Source organism: Euwallacea fornicatus, chromosome 3 (genome assembly GCF_040115645.1).
Source record: "Euwallacea fornicatus isolate EFF26 chromosome 3, ASM4011564v1, whole genome shotgun sequence".
NCBI classification, from domain to species: domain Eukaryota; kingdom Metazoa; phylum Arthropoda; class Insecta; order Coleoptera; family Curculionidae; genus Euwallacea; species Euwallacea fornicatus.
Genome location: NC_089543.1, coordinates 4,567,886 through 4,590,670, shown reverse-complemented (window position 1 = coordinate 4,590,670; position 22,785 = coordinate 4,567,886). Strand labels below are relative to the sequence as shown.

The following is a 22,785-nucleotide window of genomic DNA, read 5'->3' as shown; positions in this document are numbered from 1 at the left end:
AAGCATGATATGTTACAAACACTTCAAACTTGACTTAAATATCGCAAAAATTATAGGTGCTATAACTATAATATATAATATACAGGATGTCTCATTCAAAACTTTATACCAAGCGTATTTTGAAAGCCATCAAAATATTAGAAATTGCCGCGACACGTCAATTTTTTTTCGAGCGGGACACATTTTAGCGTTAAATGCAGATTCGTCAAAACAACCCTTTTTCGCGTAGAAGCATTCAACTTTTAGAACCTCAAATGGCACTATAGGTCGAATGATACCTTATTTAAAAGGGTTTTTAATTCTGATTTTTAGCAATTTTTTTATTTAATTTTAGATTACCTGCTGCTGAAAAAACCATTTAAGTCATATTTGGAAATGCAAAATTATTTTATGTTAATCAATTAATTAATTGTCGAAAATGTCTATCTCTGATTTTGATGTAATAACAAGAACGTTGTTCAACATTCTGTTCTCTGAAAAACCTTGTCGTAGAACCATTATAGAATGTCGCCCAATTAGCTTCGAAATTTTTAACAAGGTTTGTCAAAAAATTTCACAACGTTTTTATTACTGCATGGAAGTGGGAGGTTGACATGTTGAACCGTTAATTAAATGATTAATACAAAATTATCTTTTATTTCTAAATATAAGGTTTTTTCTCAGCGACAGATGATCTAAAATTAAAAAAAAAACTATATGCTAGCAATCAGAATTAAACACCCTTTCAAATGAGGTGTCACTCGACTTATAGTGCCATTTGTGATTTTTAAGTTGAGTAAACAACCAAAAAGGGGGTTGTGTTAATTGACGCTAAAATGTGTGCCCCTCGAAGACAAACGAGCCGCAGCAATTTCTAAAAATTTGATTGTTTTCGAAATAATGCTAAGTGAAAATTTTTCGATGATACACTGTGTCTTGATAACGAAGCATTTTCGGATTTGGGTTAATTTGAACTTTTTATCACTTATTTCGACCTAAAATGCACTGTTAATGTATTTGCGCACTAATTTCGTATCATTCTGTATAAAACTTTTGAACGACCCCGTACTTTCGGCCTAATTTGAAGCATCAGCATTTCCCTGCTGCGAACCTGAGTTTTCCGATCTCCGGAGAGTGGTTGGAGTTCATGTCAGGTGCAGTTCTCACTTATGCCGTGTTGCATGTACTCGCTCAGGCATCCTAGCATTTGAAATTTCCTTGTCCGCCTCTCTCCCATGCACTATTTCTCTTTAAAGCATGGAGCGTTGTTAAATAAAAAGAGACAATCGCAGGCAAACGTAACGTATTACTGAATTCTTATACGCGGAACGGTCGGAACGTTCCACAATAAATTGAAATTAAGTGGCTTCAAATACTGAGAATTTAAAAAAATGCTTTGAAATCGATAAACTGTTTTGTGTAAATTGCAGCAAGTAGAATTGCACAATAGGGCGAACGACAGGGTTGGTTTTATTGGGTGTTTAAAGCGGGGATCAAAGTAAAACCGTTGAGTTAAGGAGACGTGTGGCAACGTCGCAGCCTTAAAGACAAGCCCAGGTTTTCTAATTGTAAATTCCTCAATACAAATAATAAACAATCCCAGAAGAAAACAACAAGAATGTAAATTCCGATATATTACAATAGGAAACTGTATTGGGTCATGTTTAGAAGGTAAGTGGACTATTGCCATTCTCTCACTACATCGCTTGTTGCCGTGGCATGACTACAACCAGATCTGTATGTCTGCATACACCAACAATGCTTATTTGGATTTTTTTCATTATATACGCCTACATCTAACATCACCTACTTGTTTTTCTTACAAGTGGGATTAAGTTAGATGTGTAATCAACATTATGTATTTTATTGGTATGGTAATGATTCAATGTTGTTGGATTGTAGTGCAACCCTAAAACGGAAAAGACAAGCCCTGTTAAACATGGATTGTAGCTTCGAAAATGTGCTGTTGAACGCTTCCGAATTCCTCAAAGGTGAGTTTTTCCATAAGCCCCAATTTGCTGGTTTTTGGTATGTTTCGTTCAATGTCATTTTACCATTGTGGAATAACACGTTCATTGCCCGAAGGCACAGATTCTTCAAAGAGATTTCCATATTGTTTGATGAACCAATCAGAACCAGGTATTATAGCTTTGTAAGACCTTACCAAAACAAGAGTATTAAATAATTTAAAATAAATCCAACTCAATATGTAGTCTGCAGTTATGTCTGTTAGCTTCAGATTAATTGAAAACTTGATATAGTAATGCCTTAAGTTTCAACATGAGGTAATGTTTTGAAACAATTAAATCAATGTTATGTTTAAATATTATTTGAATCACCTCAACAATTTGTTAATATATTATACACCAAGGTTGTGATGTTTACCTGACCAAGTTTCAATTCTGAAGCATGCAACAATCACAGATCTAAGCATGAGAGTTCAAAGTATTCCACACCTGCAGTGTTTATAAAAATGTTTTTATCATGATTACTGCGATGCAGTGCTATTGCCCAGAAAAATTCTCCAACATTAAAAAGTAATCCTGTATTTTTATTATTGTTGAACATCTATTTTAGGAAAACTTTTCTTTGTTTCACTCAACACAAATATCAAACCAAAATCCACATCTACAGTGCACTACTTTTCTATTGATAATGAGCTCAGCTACGACAGCTTTTACTTGGATTTTGGGCCTCTGAACTTGGCCATGCTATACCACTACTCAGTAAAATTGAAGAAGAAACTGAACAATCCAGCATTCACAAATAAGAAAATTGTTCATTGCACTGGATCTGATCGACAAAAGCGGGTTAATGCGGCATTTTTGATTGGGGCATATGCTGTGAGTATTATTTATTGTGCATGTGTGTTGAGGCGGGAATATGTAGTTGTATTTAAGGTTATGTATCTCAATCTTGAACCAGAAAGGACGTATGAAATCTTGAATCAAGGCTCTCAGAGGGACTACACGGAATTCCGAGATGCCTCTGTTGGAGAAGCTTACACTTTGTCTTTATTGGAATGTTTGAGAGCTATCAAAAAAGCGTATCATTATGGGTTCTTTAATTTTGATGATTTTGACTTTCTTGAATATGAGCATTATGAACGTGTTGAAAATGGAGATTTCAACTGGATTGTTCCAAATAAGTTTATCGCATTCTGCGGGCCACAGAACCGATCCAGGGTATCTAATTTTGGGTATCCAGTTCACTCTCCTGAGACGTATTTTTCATATTTCCGGAGACACAAGGTCACGACTATTATACGTCTGAATAAAAAGGCGTATGATGCAAACAAGTTTATTCAAGCTGGGTTTGACCACAAAGATCTATATTTTGTTGATGGAGGCATTCCTAGTGATAGAATTTTACAGAATTTCATTACAATCTGTGAGGCTGCTAAAGGGGCTATTGCGGTCCATTGCAAAGGTATTTGCAATGCTTGCTTCACTATTTAAAGTTTTATTAAAAGACTTTTTTTAGCGGGTTTGGGAAGAACAGGGTCTTTAATCGCATGTTACATCATGAAACATTGGAAATTTACAGCTGAAGAGGCTATTGCTTGGATTCGAATATGCCGGCCGGGGTCAATAATTGGACACCAGCAGCATTGGCTGCAAGAGTGAGTCTTCCACATTTTTATCAAGTTATAGCTATGAAAATTGCATTCCAGAAAGCAAAAACAACTTTGGGAAGCGGGCGATTTCTATCGGAAGAAGCATCTGATTCCATTGCCGCAAAAGTGTTCTTCAGGCATCTACAGTTTAACTGATATTAAGCGAAAGAAGAGTCCAGATAACGTTACTGGCATTATGAGAAAAGTAGACTGTATGGAAATAAATGATCCGCAGATTAATTTGGACTTTGAAGAAACGAAGGAGACTCAAGGGGATAAGTTGAATGAAATCAAAGCGCAGCGAAGTCGGACGAAGGCGGTGAATGATAGCAAGTAGGTTGTTTCATATTGTAATTTATGTGGTTTGACATAGGAACGAAAATTCTAACCTAAACTAACACCAAGGTTGGATTTATAATCTAAACTTGAAATATTAGATTTTAACTATAATACATTATTTCCAGTATGGAAACAGAAAAAGTCCGAAGGATTCACGTGACTACGACGACTACGACCTCAAACAATCAGACGGTGCTTAGAGGTGGGAAAGTTATCTCCTCTACCGCTCGAATCTCCGGTTCAGGAAGCAGTCGCGTCATGACCAAAAGGTTGGTTTGAACCGGTTTTGGCTTATTTCGTTGTTTTGTTTTTTTTTTTTACAATTTTAAGTCACTTTGCATGCTACTTGTAGGCACAAGCTCGTAGCTGTAGATGTATGAAAACCGAGATTGTGCATTTTTTCGAATCTAGCTGCCATGGTTATTGGATAGTTCAATTGCACCTAGTTGTGTATAGTGTACAGTACTTTTAGTACTTTTAAAACTTTTTTTGTTAGCTTGGACAATTGCCTGATATTATTTTTATAATCTTGATAATAGCGATATTAGTTTTCTAATATTTTTTCTAGCGGCAATTTTTTAATGTGTTTGTTACGTGTACAATGTTTTTCTTTGTATTATCGTTTTGATGTATTTTTTAGTTTTATTCATTTTGTTTTTGTGCCGTACTTTTGGCTGAAAAAGCCCAAAAATTTTGGTCTGATAAAGTAATTATTACAGAACTTCAATGTTTATTTTGTTTTATTTTGAGTGTTGAACTGATTTTTTTTAATTCGACACTGCAAATTTCTTACGAATTTCCTTTTTGTAAAAACGAATCGTTTTAATACCAGCTAAACTAACAGAGAACTGTTCACTTCGCTATAAGACGTCTTTGGCATAGAATGGCAAGCATTGGGCATGCATATTTTATAATTTCTTTTTTTGAAGGTGATTGGGATCGAGTGAATGTTTTTGTTTGGGTGGAGGTTTGCTTTAATTGCTAGCCGGTATCGCAGTTAACTTTGAATATTTAAGTTTACTGCTATTTTTACATCAGAACATGCTGGACGGGCCAGGTTTTGTAAATAGAAACGCATCCTTTTGAGATGTATGTATTTTATGCGAGACGCTGTATACAGGGTGATCCTGATTATGCGGGCAATTCTTTTTATTATCCATCTAACTCCATAACTAATATTTTTACCTACCTCTAAGAAATCCATAAGTTTCTGAACAGAATGGTGTATTGAAATTAAAACGTTATAAGTCCGACGTTTAAAAAGATAATTGAAACTGCTAAAACTTAAAAAAAAAAATTTTAAGTGAAATACCCCTGTGAAGTTGAAATTTCGAAATAATGATTCGATTTCCGGAAACCATCGTTGACTTTTATTTTTCTTAAACGGCTATATTGGATTTTTAAAATAAAACGATACTTTTAAATATTGTATTTATACGATACATATATTACTTGGATTTGCGTCAAAATTTAATGTTTTCCAATATGTTGAAAGTATAGAGGCCATTATGGAAAACAAAAAATATGCAATGTATACAGAGTACACCAAAATAAATTCCCCAACCGTCAGGGTAGACTTTAATGCAAAAAATAAGATTAACGTGAGCTCTTATCTCAGTCAACGGTGACTGAGGCGGGAACTTGATTGTCCGTCGTATTTACATTACTTGCCCGAGTACGTTCATGCATGCTCGGTGGTGAAAAGAGGTTTGGCGCAGATAATGAACGACACATCATATACTTCCAGTCCGGATAGGAAGCGGTCATTTCTTCCTACTGAAGTCGTTGGGTTTGAAAATTTCCGGGTAGTCTTTGATTTGACGATGATCTGCAAGCTTTTGGGAGATTGAGAAGAGTGGAGTTTTTGAGAAATATGTAGGAAAAAATCCTTGGCAATTTTTGTAAGAATTTCTCACAACGCTCTAACTATTATTTTGATTTCCCCGTGTACGTAGACTTTATATAAAATTTTGCTCTGTTGAAAATAAGACTGAAACGCGTTGTAAGACCCAGAGATGTGTAACATGTAGTCTAAAGCTAGTTATAACCTCTGCCTCTGCCAGTTTAGCGTTCATTCAGCATTCTTTAGATTTATTTACATTAGAAGCAAAGCACAGAGACCACCGCTACCTTTTAGCTTACAGACTATTAACTTAGTGTTTTAAGTAAGTTTCGCCATTTAAATTCTCTGCAGGACACTCATGTATTAAAGATAATTTCTTATCAGAAACGACTCGAAGGAAATTCCATCAAGAAAACCGCCCACAATGCGAAAACTGACTACCCCCCTCCTGCTTGCAAGCGAAAAGTTGCTGACGAATCCTCAGCCTATCCCTACAAGTCGGCGCCATAACGGATTGACCTTCAAAAACGGCCATAACTTAAAGCTAGATGAGAAATGCACCTTAAAACGTACAAAGAGAGCTTTAGCGTTAGAAAATAAAGAAAAATCGGTCAGCCCTCGATCTGTCAAAGTCCTCCGTCGATCTCATGTTCTTGACCGTATGTTCAAAGATACGAGCTGCGAGAGGCAACAAGTGAGCAAGCTACGTCTACCGTCTGTCAAAATTAATAAAACCATATAGATTTTAGTACTAGAGCAATGTGCACCTATTTTCAAATAAAACAGAAATGTGTTGTTTATATATTTGAAGATCTAGCTATTTATGTTTAATATTGTTTATTAATGTGAGGAAAGTTTAAATAAAACGTACTATTCTTTGTTGGTCTTCATTTTGTATTTTCCTAACTTACTCAATGCTTTTTTTTCGTAAAGGTAACGGCCAATCACGGCTCTCGTTCCCAGCACAATATAGGGGCATGCGTCTTTTTTTAATCATTCCTTTAGCGTTTCGGTTTTTGACAAAATCAATGACTTAATTGGTTTCTTGAAGATTCTTTAATTTTTGAAATTTTCAATAGGACCAATGGACTTCCTCTTTGACATTTTGATTTCCTTTCTCAATACGATCCTGATTTTCACGTAGCAATGCTGCCAAATGCGGTTTAGGTGCTATCAATAATCCGTGGCAATCGCAGAGGCGTACTATGTTGTTTATAGTTTCCACCAACTTTGAAATTTGAGAACTGAAAAACACTCTCAAAAAAGGATGGTAAATAAGCTCTAAATTAATGCGCCTTTCAACGACTGGCAATATCGTTAATGTTATCATCCAATTTACAATGTCGTTTTACTCTTCAACTCTTGCTTGTAGAATGTCCGTAATGCTGCAGGAGGGACGATCTAGGGTATGTCCGTCAAGCATATAGACTTAAGAACTTGAGCTTTATCTCGAAAACGAGAAGAGCAACTAAATAAACTGATAATATTTCTAATGGAAACTTTGGATAAAATTCTCGATGAGTACATAGTAAAGGACACATAACACTTGAGCAAAAGTCAATATGCACACAGAAAAGGTCTTTCAATAAACAAGGACCAAGATAGAGAAAGCTTATTAAAAGGCCTAATTAGGAGAGAGAGGTGATGCTAACTTTCTTCTTTGCAATAGAAGAGGAGAAGCACTACAGAAGACAAGAATCGACAGAAATTTCCTTGCAACCTAGAACATTTCCCCCAACTGAAGGGGCGAGCCAAAACGGCGCTTTGGGTCTGCAAAGTCAAGGTATCGGCGGGACACCACTGAAAGGAAATCATGGACAATGATGGTTGCTTTACGGATCCTTTGCAGGTTCGACCCTGCACCGCGGGATAGTTTTATCGGGGGTATTTCGTTTGTAGAATATGCTATTTAGAAAATTCCTTAAAGTCGCCGTCTAGAAAGCATGATCTGTTCACGACTAAGTTTTAATATGCAGAGAACCTCTCAGTTGAATCGCTATTAATCTCAAAAGCTTCGTCTTCAGTTCGGAGGCGTGGGATTGGAATTATTGTACCGACACTGAAATCTCAGTACAATATATCACTTACTGGTAAAACAACGCGGCAGATAGAATAGCAGCGCAGGCAGCAGAAAGCGGGCCGGCTCTGTGTCCTGCATCGGCAACACTGTCAGTTTAATTTACGTTATTCAGATACGAGCGTCGTCGCTCTCCTGCAACGTCCGTATACATCTATCGAGCAGGAACGTTAAGTAGTGTGTTGTTGTGTTTAACCTACAAATATGGGTGGTAAGATTATATTTGCGATCATCTCTATCTTCAGGAATTTTTTTTATCCATTCGTGTCACCTCTGCAAAACTTCGATGTCCTCAGTGTCGTTAGGGTTGTCTTGAGTATCGGAATGTTGGCTTTCAGAAGGTCGAAGGAGTGGAGTTGTGTCGTTTTTTACTTTTTTTTTGTATTCAAAATGTAAATTTTTTTTCATCTCAGCGGAAATATAAAATTATGTGTGACTGGAATTATACGAAGTGAATAAGATAATTTTATAAACGTCTTTTTTTACTTTTGGTTGTGTCGTTTCCTTTGAATTGAACGGTTTTTGGAACAGAAAAATGTAAAAAAATATATAAAAAAAAGTTATCTGATTTTTTTTGACACAAAAAGTAAAACAAATTAAGAGGAATTTGTTCTATAAGAGTTTTGTGCAATGACCTGAACTAGTTTTTTAGTACCTAAGTAACTGGAAGTTCGATATCCCATCTGGAACTGTCTATATGTCTTTTCTGTGGGCCGGTCTCCCTTATTACAAAAGTCGCTTGTCCCTCATGCTCTTTTCCTGGCGTGGGACTGACGGGTTTCACCCAAAAATCTCAATATCCACCGATGCGAGCCCTAAAAAGTTAGCCGTATTCCAAATTTCAGTTAAATGTCCCTATGAACAGGGAATCATAAGGAAAGAAAAATAATTAATTAAAACTGAGACCGTGTACCTCGAAACGAGGTGTCCGTAGACCTTTGTACCCATGAACTGTGTCGTCGCTGAATAAGCTGGTAAAATTATGCGATCTAATATTAAAACACCCTGCACGGGTGCTTAGAAAAAATTAACAAATAAAAATTATTTTGTGACAAAAAATCACATACATATGGTGGAATAATATTGGAAATATTCTTTCTAACAAAATATAGAAAGACAAACTAACGAATTTATTACTACTTAACAGCATCTCCGCCCTTCTACGCCTCGATTGGGCATTTTCTCCCATTTGCGTTTCAGTTGTGGAGTGATACCCAGTCCATAAAGGGATTCCCCATAATTTGGTCATTTAAGAGCGGCAGTGGTAATGCTTCATCTCTAGATGGCTCTGTCAGGTTGCCCACCATTATCTTATTACTAGCTCTAATATCATGATACTGAAAACTTATGAACTGCCAAATCCCCAATACATATTTATTGAATTTGCTGTATACAGTTGGATTCAAAGTAATTCAACGGGCATAAAACCAACTCTCCAATTAATAAAAGAAGCGAAAATCCAACTATTGTAGGTGTTCAGGTATTCAGCCATTTGTTTGCTTTGCTCGCTTTTTATCTTTTTATTAAGCCTTTGAACACACACATGGATCAATTTTTTATTTATTTATTATCATTTAACAATTTAGTTTCTTTAATCATTAACAATAAATTGCTGTATAATTTTTCAAAAACACTTAAAAACCTTCTCTAGACTTTCTTAAACATTTCTAATTATACGTTTAAAATTTCAATCGGTCCCAGGAACGCACAACCCTCATAAAGAAATCAAAACAAGATTTATATTGTTGATAATTTAGATAAATATATAAATAAATCGTTTAAGTTTCGAGTTGAGTAGATGTTTTTGTTTGTCTTTTTCTCATCGCCTTTACACGTAGCTCTTTTGCTGCTGCCATTTGATGAGTGTCTTCAACCATCAATCGGTGATCCTGTGTCCATTGCAATGTGGATTGTGCTTCTTAGCATGAAAGTATCCTCTCCCGTGATAATCATGGATGTTAGTGGAGTTTCTCGACTCTCAAGCAATTTTCCCGAGATCGTCCAAAGAAACAGTGCGATTCAATGTCGGCGGGGGTGTCAGCCCTCTAAATGGTTATATTTGATTCTCTCCTGGATTCTTCCGTAAATTGGGTGCGATTAGGAAATTAGGTACTAATAGGCAAAAAAATGTAACACAATTAAGCAAATCTGGATATAATAATGTGATGTAGTGAAAGTTATTAATAATGTTTCCCAGCTAGTTGGTAAATTGCCAAGAGGCCTTGAACGTTTTTCCGGAACCGTCATAGAATTTTTTTTAATATTGCTTGGGATGATACTACTTGCGTAGTTATCTTATTTTTTTTAATAGTGTACGCAAAATTCCTTAAAATAGTTTATGCGCCTCATTTTCCTTCTAATGGAAGTTTTCCATATGCTTTTGGCACCTTTCCATCGCAAACATATGGCGAAATTTAGAAATTGTTTATCTACTTCTTCACCCAGGCAGGTGCGGACTATTTGCCAATCTTATACAGTCTGCTTCACTATTTGCTTTACTGACAATAAAAATATTGGAACAAATCAGTCATGTGGTTATAGCTCCAAACCGGCGTATATTACACGATATCGATTCAACAGGTTTATGAATTTTGATCTGACCTTGATTTTTATCAGACAGATCATCATCATCAGAAAACAGAAAATTAAGTACATATTATGTAAACTGTCTTCAGGTATTTATAAACTAATTCTTTTATTGACTGAATAAATAGGAATTATCTCCTCAAGAATCGCATTCATTGTGATATCTCCGCTACAGTTCAAGTTCGCCTCTTCGTTTCATAAATATCTTTGAATGTTATTACATCGGTTATCAGTGACGACTGTTAGATGTCCTGTTGTCCATTCCTTGCAATATCGTAACGCGTAAATGTTTACAAAACCCAAATTTGAATGTTTTATTTTTATTATCAATCAGTCGTTGCTTAAACTGAAAACGAGAAGTTATTACAATTTTTCTGTTTTAATGTTCAACCTACAAACGATTGATTGGCTTAATGATACGTTAATTCATCAATTTGACCTAAATACCTAAGAAAAAAAAATGCGTCGTATAATTGTGTTTACATACAACCCAGCAGTGGGTCTGTGTTCGAGTTCACCTGCCAAATTCAAATCAGATCTATTTAAGATGGTCGAATGTGGGAGGCATTCATACTTACATCGGGAACACTATTTTAATATATTCACCAACATCAAATCTAAAAATATACGAGCTATATACACCCCGTTAACAAAAATAAAATGCAAACCTAGGCTGGTGTAGTCGGGCATTTTTAGATGCTTTGATGGGCTATATATAGTACCACGTACCACCATGTAATAAATGCATTATTGTCGTATCAGGAACTAGGCGGGCCGGTATATTGGTTGTCAAAGCTGCTTTTCAATTTTTAGTTTACTAAGTTAATTGACTTTCCATTCAGCTACTAGGAGAATTAATTGAGAAGGAAGACGGAATAATTTGATTCTCCAGCATTAATTAATTGTTATCCCCAGGGCCGGCCTTAGCGAGTCTGGCGTTCTGGGCGAAAATTTTAATCACCGCCCCCCCACTACGAAGCAAAACCGCCGTCCAGGAAAGTCCGCCGCTTAACCTCGGCCCCCCCGTAAGGCCGGTGCTGGTTATCCCACCGGGATATCTCCATATGGGAGAGATGTCAGACGAAGATAAATTTTGCCAACCAATGAAGCATTTATAAGTCGCGTAGTAATTATGCTATGATTGATGTTACGGTAAATTTGGCAAGTAATGGAAATTTCACAGCCAAGACGGAACCTTTCTACACATATTGAAAACTGCGATCGTTAAGAAATTGCCACCTTAAAATTTTTGCATAAAACATTTCAAAAGTTCTCGCTAATCCTTGAGGAAAATTGGGATTTTAAGCAAAATCTTCAAGTTCACAATTTAGCAAAAACCTTCATCCATAACAATCGTTTGCTTCCTTGCTCTTCAATACCTGTGTCCAATCATCTAGGAAGGCCGGAATAATTTATTTTTAGGTATTTTATTGCATCGAATTATATTGAATTAAGTCGACAGGGTATACATCCGAACTAGCCGGAGGCCCACTTAATGCGAGTCACCCGTTGCGCCTTAACGGTTCTCTTTCAGAACGTTCAAGTTCTTGGCCAGCCTGACCTCATCTCTGAGCGACGTCCCATTCAGTTCCTCTGAGCAGATCAAGCCTTCGTATAGCAACATTTCGACTCATAAACGCTCGTTCTGTACAAGATCAGGCGATGCCCTTTAATTTAGTGTCTCCTTAATTTTATCAAAGATTAAGCTTTATCCTGCCAGAAACCTCGTGAAGTGGACCACGTTCGGAGGGGATTGTGAAGCTTCCAACTCGCACCATCTCTGGAGGTTCCCTTTCCCCAGCAGTGGGATGCACCCTGCTGTGCTGGTTTACACCCCGCGAAAGGCGAATCTGTCTCTATTCCGGAAAGCGGGTCATCGACTTTTTTTCCTTGGAGTTCCGAGTGACCTCCAAATCAGCATGATTCCATTATGTTCTCCCAAAGTATTTCAAGTCATATCAGAGTTCCAGTTCGTTTTGGAGGTGACACGGGGAAATTCGAAAGTTAAACGCTTTAAATTGTTGGTTGCAGCAGGCGTGTCTTGAGGCTAAGATTATGCTTCGTCTATTAGAATGTCTTATACTTCTCGTGATTTTTTACTTATCCTTATAATACAGTCTACTTATATACAGGGTGAGTTAGAGAGATTGGGCCACCGCTCAACTGAAGGCACTAGATACCTAAATATTGTGATTGAGCTCGAGATGGCTAATTCCAACGCCCCTGGTTTAAGATATGCACCGTGTTTAGAGTTTAAGTTTTATTCTGATATTTCTCAATAATTAAGAAAGGTTAAATAGAGTAAATCTGGAAATTAGTAGTTTTATGCTTTTTGGTGTGAGAATTACGGATTATAAACTTGTTTTGACGTTGCTCCCAAAAAGGGCTTAAATATACAGGGTCTCCCTGAAATGGCTATACAAAGCTTAACCCAAAACTTCCTAACTTAAAATAAGACGTTTTAGGTAAACTTTCTATATCCAATGTTGGTTTGTTTTGCCAGTATAGGGCGCTAAAATTCTCAAATTAATATTGCTTTTTCGAAACAATTGTTAAACACTTTTATCGATTTTTGCTATTTTTTTTAACTAAGAGTTACTACATAAATTGGCGTCCCATGACATGACCAAGATCTTTCTTTAATGTGTTTGCATTTTCGTTATCCCTATACGAACGACTATAATGTTTTCGTCTTTCACTGACTGACGTTATTACGAAACTTTTTATCTCTTGTAAAATTTTCACCATATATACAGTTTCTCTGCAAAAAAATTCTTTTTCGACACTTTGCAATTCATCATTGCTGTTTTGTCGGAAACAAAACATGAGAAAAATTCATTTTAGTTTACCCTCTCAGATTAATTTTCATAACAAATGTTTAAAATGTTGAATGGTGTCTGCATATACAAATAAATGCAATTTAAAAAATTGATTTGGTCTTTGGACATCGCGTGGGGCTTTTTTTCAACACCATTTTCACAACAATGATGAATTGCAAGATATCGTAAATATTTTTTTTTTGAGAAACTGTACATCTAACGAAAATTTTACCAAAGAGAAAAAAGGGTCAAAATAAAGTCGGCTAGTGAAAGAGAAAAAAAATTAAAGTCGTTTCTACAGGGGGTAATAAAAATACGAACTTTTATTTAGGAACCTCGCACCAGTCTCAATGTTTCCACGCATTCGAAAAAGATCCCACTTACAGCAAAACACGCCAATCTATGTAGAGGCTCTTAGTTCCTAGTGAAAATCTATAAAAGCGCTTACTTATTATTTCGAAAAAGGTGGTGTTAATTTGAGAACTTTGGCGCTCTGTAGCGCCATAACGCAGCAAGATTGGAATAGGTAAGTTTGCCTAGAACACCCTACATTTGGTTCAAAAATGTTTGATCAAACTTTGTATGGTCGCTTCAGGGACACACTGCATTTCCAGAAATTACCTTTCTTTGTAGCTATTTAGCATATTCAAGCGACGTATTGTACGGTGTTTTGTCTTCAGGTTTTGCATGGGTTACTTTGGCTACGAACGACTCCTATTCGCTAGGAGCATTAGTGCTAGCCCATTCCCTAAAAGAAGTAGGCACTGCACATCAAACTGCGGTCCTAATAACCCCTGGAGTTACTAGTGCTATGAGGTTAGTATGAGTAAAAGGGTCTTGAGCTTGTTGATGATCATCTTCACCAATGATATGATAACACATTTCCGTTGGGTCCTTTCCAGAGATAAGTTGACGTCAGTATTTAACGTAGTCCAAGAAGTCAATATCCTAGATTCCAGAGACGAGGCAAACTTGAGGTTGCTAAAGAGGCCCGAATTGGGCATAACTTTCACAAAATTGCACTGCTGGCGGCTCACGCAGTTCGAGAAATGCGTATTTTTAGACGCAGACACTTTGGTATGTCCAAAAAGAGCAAAAATTAACAGTACGTTCACCTATATCATCGTGTGCCTCCTTTTTGCTGTACGGCAAAGTGCTAAACTTCACCCTTCAGATAGCCAGTAAATGAGCCGGCAGTAATTTATCTCTTAATGTCGGTAGTTATTAATAAGTGGTTTCTTCCATTTTGTTTCTGTAGGTTCTGCAAAACTCAGACGAGCTGTTTGAAAGAGAGGAACTGTCAGCTGCTCCAGATGTAGGCTGGCCTGACTGTTTTAACTCAGGAGTTTTTGTATATCGTCCTTCTTTAGACACATACGAGAAGCTGATTCAATTTGCCTTAGAAAGGGGCAGTTTCGATGGTAACTGAAAATCACCCATTTCAGGGCTCATTAGTAATCGTTGAGCGGTCTAGGTGGTGATCAAGGACTTCTCAACTTGTTTTTCGCAGACTGGGCTCAAAAAGACATAAGCAGACATCTACCTTTCATCTACAACGTGTGTTCGACGGCATGCTACTCATATCTTCCAGCATTTAAACAGTAAGTATAAAAAAAAAATCTTAAATTTCCTTAGTCTCAAGTTTATAAACATTCATAGTAATTGAGATTAATAGATTTTTGTCGCTTCTCTTGTAGTTTGTTTAAGTACGTTTAAGTCTGGTCATCCTGCAGGCCATTGGAGTGATACAATAAATATTTCAGATTTGGGACAAATGCAAAAATCATACATTTCATTGGCGCTGTAAAACCGTGGTTGCAGTATTTTAACACAGAAACTAAGAGAGTTCAGCCCTCGGGAGATGCGTCCCATTTAACAGAGTTCCTGCAGCGTTGGTGGGACATCTTCTGCTCTTTTATTCATCCAGTGTTGTCACCTGCCATGGTATGTAATTAAAACTTTATACAGCTCTTTTTAATAGTTTTCTCAGTTTGTGAGTGGAATTTTGATTGTTGCTAATAATTCCATTCTCAATTAATTAATACTCGAAAGTTTTTCTGAAGTATGTGGAGCTTCTTAATCAACGCTTCCGTATATAATAAATTCATTGAAGAAATAGAGTACAAAGGAACAATAATATTTCTTTTCATTTAATGAAACATAACTTACGGATGCCGCATTTTTGAGACCCCCTCTATATTTCTCCATAATTTTTGACGTATGCACATCAGTTCTTTCTAGAGATCTTATGCTCAACTTTTTGCCCTAAATTTAATGTTAAAACGAATATTAATCGATTGCACACTCTTGGATCACCCTGTACAAGGTGTACTAGATAAACATTCATAGACTCGTAAACTTACAGTAAAAAAATGTTCGGAAACATTTGAGTTTTTCTATTTTAAGGGATTCTTGTTCAGAAAATGTATGTCGAAACCCACATACGAAAGAAACAACTTTGACAAAGTGTTGAACTACAGGGTCCTTCAATAATAGATCGTTTTGAAGGCAATATGTACGGTCCAGTTCAATTGTAAAATTTATTTTATTCATAAATATTGGCCGAAAATATTTTCATCTATGCCGGATACGTAAGTTTATAACTGAATTTTATTTATAAATATTTACTATCGAATTTTGTTTTCACAAAACGGTTTATTTCAATTATAGTCATATTTCACATGCTTTAATACACATCAAATGCAACATTTACCTTGTTAAATACCACATAGAAATAAAGTAAATTGTCTTTTACTTTTCTAAAGATCCCATCTTCAATTTCATGGTTTTACCATGGTTTTTGGTTGAAACGCCTTCTAAAGTGAAATCAAAATTTCGAATTAAAATTTCAAATTTTCAATTTCACTTGATAGGCTTAAATTAAATTGAAATTACCGCCGCAAATTTAAGAAATATTTGCATAAATGTTTCAAATTTTAAAAAGCATATTTTACTTTTGTTGCGTTGTTAGTACCACAGGGCACCCGTATTTATACGTCAAATTAAAAATGCATTAGAGTGTTTTTTTTTTTAATTCCATGATGACTTGAATTTCTGAATCATGTGTGCACGGTGAAAATGTAACATGGAATAAGGCTGATACCTCTTCGAAAATTTTCAATTCAATTAGTGTGAAATTTTGAAACAGAATGTACCATCAAAGAGATGAATACAGACGTTTTCGTCAACCATGCCATAAGCAGTTTTCAGATCACACGACTTAATTTGTAAATGACGATGCTCAGTCCGGTATATATGAAAATATGATACTTTTCAGCATGCATTATTGTGGGGCTCTGTACAAATCTGCCATTGTTCTATAGAATTTTGTAAATCAGACACCTACTGGTTTTTCAATAACTCAGCGTTTCTGCCCGGTTTACTCTTTATTTTTACTTGACTTTCATTAAAATAATTAACTAAAATTTTACAAGCCTTCTGAGGATAACAGTTTTGAACTTGTTAATTCAGATGGGGTGAGTTTTAGTGGAACATGTATCATGAAATATCCCCTGTATAATAGGTTTGGACAGAATTTTGAAGAACCCCTCAATAGAATGCACCGCACTGAACGTACTTAAACCTAAATCAATTTAAGAATATGCTTGGCAACCTGAGGGCTTTTTCGATATTCTTTCTATACTTTATTCCATGCTACATATTCCCATTTCTCTGTAAATAAAATATCCAAGAAGCATGTCTGTGTCACACTCACTGCTCACTCAACTTGTACAAAGCTTGTAAAATTACCTCCGACAGGTAGAAGCGAGTTCCTGTTTGTAACCACTAATCTGTTCTTTTGCATGGATTGTTTTTATCTCATCAGCAAGCTCAATCTCGGCACGGCACGTATCCTTCTTATTTCCCACCCCAGTATGACCCTCCTCCCAATCCCACTGCCTCTGCAATACACTACGAAGATGCTTGGGATCCTTGGGATGACTACGACATGAAATTGGCTCAAACTTCTCAATATCGACCTAATGTTGTTCAGCAAAATTCCAGCTATACTCAACATCAACCGCAAATTCACGATAATATTTTATTGCCAAAACCTTATGTCGCAGCTTATGGTGATGTTGATCGAGTACCTACTCCTCCTCCTAGCCCTCCACTTGTGAATCACTACCATGTTCATCATCCTCACTCTGAACCTACATATCAACATCAAGAGCCTCAATATTATCACCAAGAACCTCAGTACCATCAAGAACTTCAGCATCACCAACAACCTCAGTATCACCAAGAACCCAAATATCATTCTGAAAAACCTCAATATCACCACCAAGAACCTCAATATCATCACGAAAAACCTCAATATCATCACCAAGAACCTCAAACTCATCACCGAGAACCCCAATATTTTGACCAAGAATCCCAATACCGTCACCCAGAACGAAATTGTCATCAAGAGTCTGAACATCATCAACCTCACCATTCAGCGCCTTTCTCCCATTCATGCTATGAGGAGTCGCAAGACAACCGCTACAGTCGTGCTGAGGCTCCTCAAGCAACTTCGTATTTTAATCATAACAGTACTTCTGAAAATGATAGGAATGGGCATGTTGAGGTCTCGCAATCATTTCCTCAGAACTTTAAGTCTCCTATTGTTCCAATCCTAAACTCAAGTTCCTTGATTCCAAACGAAGGTCAGACGAGTACTATTGTTTCCAATGAGAGCGCTCTCAATGATAGTCTTGAGCCTAGTACCGAAGAAAATGTAAGTATTCGATTGCAAAATTTCCAAGCATGTTAAATAATGTATTATACTAGTTGTTCTAGAGAATGTGACACTCTACTGGTTTGCACATTGTATATTATCATTGCCGCATTTTTGTTGATATATTAAAGAATAATGTGAAGTATGACTATATGATCTTGAATAAATTATATTGCTGATAATATCATAATAACGAATGTTTTTGGTTATTTTAGGCTGGTTTAGCAGGAGCATTTTCCCAACTGACATTGGGAGTGGCAAGAACCCCTCAACAAGACGCTTTTGAAAACGTACTGAGGAAACAGGCTTGGGAAGTAGGAAATATCGACTACCTGGGCAAAGACTCATTTGCCAATATTTGGAGTAAAATATCTCAAACTTTGGCAGCCGCCAGCTCAGAGTCTCAACCTACCGTGCCAGAAACTGCACCCCCTGCGCCAAGCGCAGAATCACAAGTCGCGTATGCTCCTGCTGAGTCGCAAGCCCAATCAGGTGTGCACTAAATTTATTTCCTTGAGGCGTTTCTCCATTTGTCATTACTTGGAGGTTTATTAAGACGTTTATTTATTATTTATTACTAATTTTAGTGTGTGAAACTTACTTATTCATTATTATTATTTGCACATTAACGTTTTTATTTACGCTTTTGAATCCTCTGTTAAGTTATTCAGTTATGTTAATATTAGTTTTTCATTCCCTTTTTTTTTTATTTAAGTAGGTATTTGCATGTTTAGAATTCTACTAAATTAATTTTTTTATTACATGTATAACTAATATCTATATTAATTTGTTGATGCTGCCTTGGATTAGCCGGCGATGAGTTATTAACACCGAGGAGCATATGTGTTTGCTGAAGGAAATGAAGAGCTGTTATGTTTTTGAAAGCTACTTAGTATCTTCAAGCACGTGAAATTCAACATTTTTGCTTCTGCCCTGTTATGTATTTTACTTAAAATACAATAAAAGCATTATATAACTTAGTAGGTACTATTCAGAGTTATTGACATGCATATATTTTAGACGCCGCAACATTGTATTTAATGAAGTAAATTTAATATTTTAATAACTCTAGTGACATGTAATACATAGACCTGTGCTTGTTTCAGGTCCACGAGCAGTGTTTGCAGGACTATAAAAATCTTTCCTAACTACTGCAAATTTTCCAACAACGCTCCCTTTCATATTGCCCTGTGAGTGATTAAAGCTGGGAAATTTGTAGTTTTTGGTTATTACTTTCATTAATTTGGAATGTTTGTTCATACACCGAACAAATATTTATGATTCTCAGAAAAATTTGCAGATAAATATTAGCAAAATTTCTCAATTTATTTTCTCGTGATTCGGCCCCCAATACTCGACGTTCTTAAGTGAAACATCCCGTATATTTTCAATTTCGGAAAAAGTCATTACGGGTGATCACCCTATTCTAAGATATTTACGCTTTGCGATTCTGTTGGTATACGTCCCCTATGTGTTTCTCATTATTTCCTAGTTACATAGGTTTAAATAAAAATTCACTCATATTTGCAAAAATTTGTGAAACATTTTAGAGTTTTTGCGTTTCTACCTTTAAAAACATTTATTATAATGAAATAGTAACGAAACGAGAGAATATTCGCAAGTCTTTAGTTATATCTTTTATCACTAACCTGCCACCAATTTTTGCCATAGTTTGCAATACGTTTCTTCACTTGCTAGAAAATTGAGCATATTAACTCCACATATAACTGCCTGATGCAGAGAGTGCCCAACATTTAAAACATATGCAAATGTTTTTCACAATGAGTAACACATTTTCAGATGTAGCTGCTACCCCTGTAGCACCAGTCTCTGAACCAGTGCCAACAAAACCTGAAGAACCTGTTCTGGCTTGCCCACGTCCGGCAAAGGAAACCCCAGTTGCAGCACCTGTAGATTCTCCTTCTGCAACTGAAATTAAAACTGAAACGCCACTAGCAGTCACTGCTGTACCATCAGAGCCAGTAAGTCCAGAGATTGCACCAGGTGCTCAGCCCGCAGCGACGGAAGCTGTTATTCCCACTACACCTACGGCTGAAATTCCTAAACCATCAGAACCTGTTCCAACTGCAGTTCCCGTTACCAGTGCGCCTTCGACCCCTGTAGGAGAAATCCCTAAGCCTACAGAGTCCGTGACTGTTCCAGTCGCTGCACCTTCAACACCCACCGCGGACGTTCCTAAACCTACAGAACCAGCTTTAGTACCTGCACCTTCAACACCTACCGCCGAAGTTCCTAAATCCACAGAACCAGCTTCGGCAGCTACACCGTCGACACTAATTGCGGAAGTTCCTAAACCCGCAGAAACAGCTTCGGCAGCTGCACCTTCGACACCAATCGCGGAAGTTCCTAAACCTGCAGAACCAGTTTCAGCAGATGCACCTTTAACACCCACCGCGGATGTTCCTAAACCTGCAGAATCAGCTTCGGCAGCTTCACCTTCAACACCCACCGCAGAAGTTCCTAAACCAGCAGAAGCAGCTTCAGCAGTTGCACATTCAACACCTACCGCGGACGTTCCTAAACCTGCAGAACCAGCGTCTGCAGTTGCACCTTCGACACCTACTGCAGAAGTTCCTAAACCTGCAGATCCAGCTTCAGCAGCTGCTCCCTCGACACCTATCGCGGAAGTCCTTAAAACTGCAGAACCAGCTTCAACAGCTGCACCTTCAACACCTACCGCGGACGTTCCTAAACCTGCAGAATTAGTTTCGGCAGCTGCACCTTCGACACCTACTGCAGACGTTCCTAAACCGGCAAAACCAGCCCCAGTGACTGCATTATCACCACCTACACCAGAAGTTCCTAAATCTGCAGAATCAGTTTCAGCAGCTGCACCTTCAATACCTACCACCGATGTTCCTAAATCTGTTGAATCAGTTCAAGCGGCTGCCCCGTTATTACCAGTTGCCGAAGTTACTCCGACTAAAACTTCTGCTGCCGGTGGGGTTATAAAATCTACAGCAGAAGCTGCAAAATCCGTAGGAGGTCCTGCGCCAGGTCCTAAGCCGAAAGCAGAATGCCCTAAACCGTCACCTGCGCCGACGTCTGGAGTAAAGGCCGAAGAACCTACTTCACCAAAAACAGAAGTGGTAGGTAAAGCGTTGCCTCCCACTACTGGAGTTCCTCCGACAGCACCGGTAAAGGTGCCCCGAGAGGTTCTAAAGACGCCTGAAAGTAACGTTCCTGCTACCCCTCCTCCCAGTGGAGAGCCTAGTGCCTCTGCACCTAAGAAGACAGAAAAATCGAAGAAATCAGCCCCTAAGCCAAAGAAATAAGGGCATTATTGCGAATGCGCCACTATTATAAATATATAATACTCGAGTGATCGAACATTTATTAATAATGTTTACTTTTTAATTTATTTGGCATTTAACAAAATAAAGGTGTTTTGTTAGTAAGGAAACATTGATTTTTGCTGGTTGTAAGATTTACAGATCCCGTGTATTCCTATGATAGTGAATGCAGCTTTTGATGGCTAGATGGCAGTTGCTACATTTTAGTCATTGATCAGTGCTTTGTTTTTCCAACAGGTGTCTGATCGGTACTTAGACTAGGAAAAATAATCTGTGTCTGTTTTTTAAGTTTTCGAAACCAAGTTTATTCTGACTTTGAATATTTCTTCGTTTTGTTAAAATTGAAAACTTCACCATTTTTATTATAGTCCTAAATTGATTTATTAATATGTTTAAGTTAGTTATGCTTTTTATTCTGATGATATCAATTAATGCCTTGCCAAAGAATAGCCATTAGAAAATACTAAAACAAAAACATCAAAGAGCACAATTCAATTAAACTCGTTTAAAAATCCATAAAATATTCCCCTCTTTTGAGTGTTTTCGCTTCAAACGGTTTCTGATGGCATGAGTTGTTGAGAATTTATGCGACGCTATGAAGATGATTTTTAACATTCACTGGTGAAATCTCGAATAACTTTAGGATGGTCTGAAGGGCCGAGTACTTGGCGTCGGCATCTTTGAACCCTGCAGGACGCCGCACAGACCTCGTTATCTTTTGCGCAAAGCCGCCGCAACACTCGATATTATAATGCTTTCGTGATCATAAATGGATGAAACGTCTGTGAGGATGACTGCTTGGTCCTAACAATATTTTTTCATTCTGGAACAAGAACTGAGAAGTCGAACAAAGACGAACAGCAGGGCAACGAAAGTTGTGTAAATATATTCTTTTAAAAACTCATGCTGTTGTCTTTTACCAGAGGGTGGGAAGTTATGGGGGGAAGAATGTTATTTGTTGCTTCTTCGTCATCTTAATCAATTGGTATTTCATGCTGTCAGATAATAAAACCACGTGTTACTCAATTAATTACAGAAGAACTTCGCGGTTATCAAGTTGCATAACTAGAAATACTAAACACACGTTTGAATTTTTATTGGGTTCGAATCAAAATTGTTTCCTAGATGTGCTTTTTACTTTTTTCGCTTATGTATTTTCTGTAAACTGTCTGACTAAAGAGTATGATACGTCATGCTCCATGTGCGCTGATGCGTCACGCTCCATGTGCGCCGGTGCTCCGCCCACTACCACCAGAGAAACAGAGAATAAACATACCGGTCCCTCTAGTCACCGCTTCGGTCGATGTCGAGAGACGCGAGAGATCACTTCATACGTTACCTCACGTCCTTTGATCATGTCCATTGAAATTGTGGACAAAACATCAAGAAGCAATTCCATTGCACCACTACTTATGTGCCCAGAAAACATCTCCCATTTTATTTTTAAAAGCGGTCTCGCAGAAGTTTCATTTTTGTTAAAGCGAACTATCAC

The 22,785-nt window shown here is 37.2% G+C and overlaps 2 protein-coding genes across 4 annotated transcripts; both read left to right on the top strand.

Moving 5' to 3' along the window:
• The first annotated feature begins 1,266 nt into the window (after positions 1–1,266).
• Positions 1,267–6,665, top strand: cdc14 (cell division cycle protein 14). 2 transcript variants are annotated; one of them, XM_066302839.1, is made up of 8 exons: positions 1,267–1,650; positions 1,882–1,970; positions 2,557–2,822; positions 2,880–3,408; positions 3,463–3,601; positions 3,653–3,928; positions 4,060–4,203; positions 6,162–6,665. In XM_066302839.1, the coding sequence occupies exons 1-8, from the start codon at positions 1,640–1,642 to the stop codon at positions 6,517–6,519; spliced, it is 1,812 nt and encodes a 603-aa protein (XP_066158936.1). In that variant the 5' UTR covers positions 1,267–1,639; the 3' UTR covers positions 6,520–6,665. The 2 variants fall into 2 exon arrangements, with proteins under 2 accessions (XP_066158936.1, XP_066158937.1); XM_066302840.1 differs by lacking the exon at positions 6,162–6,665 and adding an exon at positions 4,287–4,665 and having other exon boundaries at positions 1,270–1,650.
• Positions 6,666–7,854: 1,189 nt separating this feature from the next.
• LOC136350768 (proteoglycan 4-like) lies at positions 7,855–21,403 on the top strand. 2 transcript variants are annotated; one of them, XM_066302834.1, is made up of 9 exons: positions 7,855–8,065; positions 13,940–14,075; positions 14,162–14,336; positions 14,518–14,680; positions 14,734–14,860; positions 15,023–15,203; positions 17,086–17,979; positions 18,195–18,471; positions 19,780–21,403. In XM_066302834.1, the coding sequence occupies exons 1-9, from the start codon at positions 8,059–8,061 to the stop codon at positions 21,273–21,275; spliced, it is 3,456 nt and encodes a 1,151-aa protein (XP_066158931.1). In that variant the 5' UTR covers positions 7,855–8,058; the 3' UTR covers positions 21,276–21,403. The 2 variants fall into 2 exon arrangements, with proteins under 2 accessions (XP_066158931.1, XP_066158932.1); XM_066302835.1 differs by lacking the exon at positions 17,086–17,979 and having other exon boundaries at positions 7,859–8,065.
• Positions 21,404–22,785: the final 1,382 nt, after the last annotated feature.

Coding starts and splice junctions, on each gene's coding strand:
- cdc14 (XM_066302839.1), top strand. Junction 1,971..2,556: donor CGCTTCCGAATTCCTCAAAG/GTGAGTTTTTCC, acceptor CATCTATTTTAG/GAAAACTTTTCTTTGTTTCA. Junction 4,204..6,161: donor AGTCGCGTCATGACCAAAAG/GTTGGTTTGAAC, acceptor ATTTCTTATCAG/AAACGACTCGAAGGAAATTC.
- LOC136350768 (XM_066302834.1), top strand. Junction 14,076..14,161: donor GGAGTTACTAGTGCTATGAG/GTTAGTATGAGT, acceptor GGTCCTTTCCAG/AGATAAGTTGACGTCAGTAT. Junction 18,472..19,779: donor TGAGTCGCAAGCCCAATCAG/GTGTGCACTAAA, acceptor ACACATTTTCAG/ATGTAGCTGCTACCCCTGTA.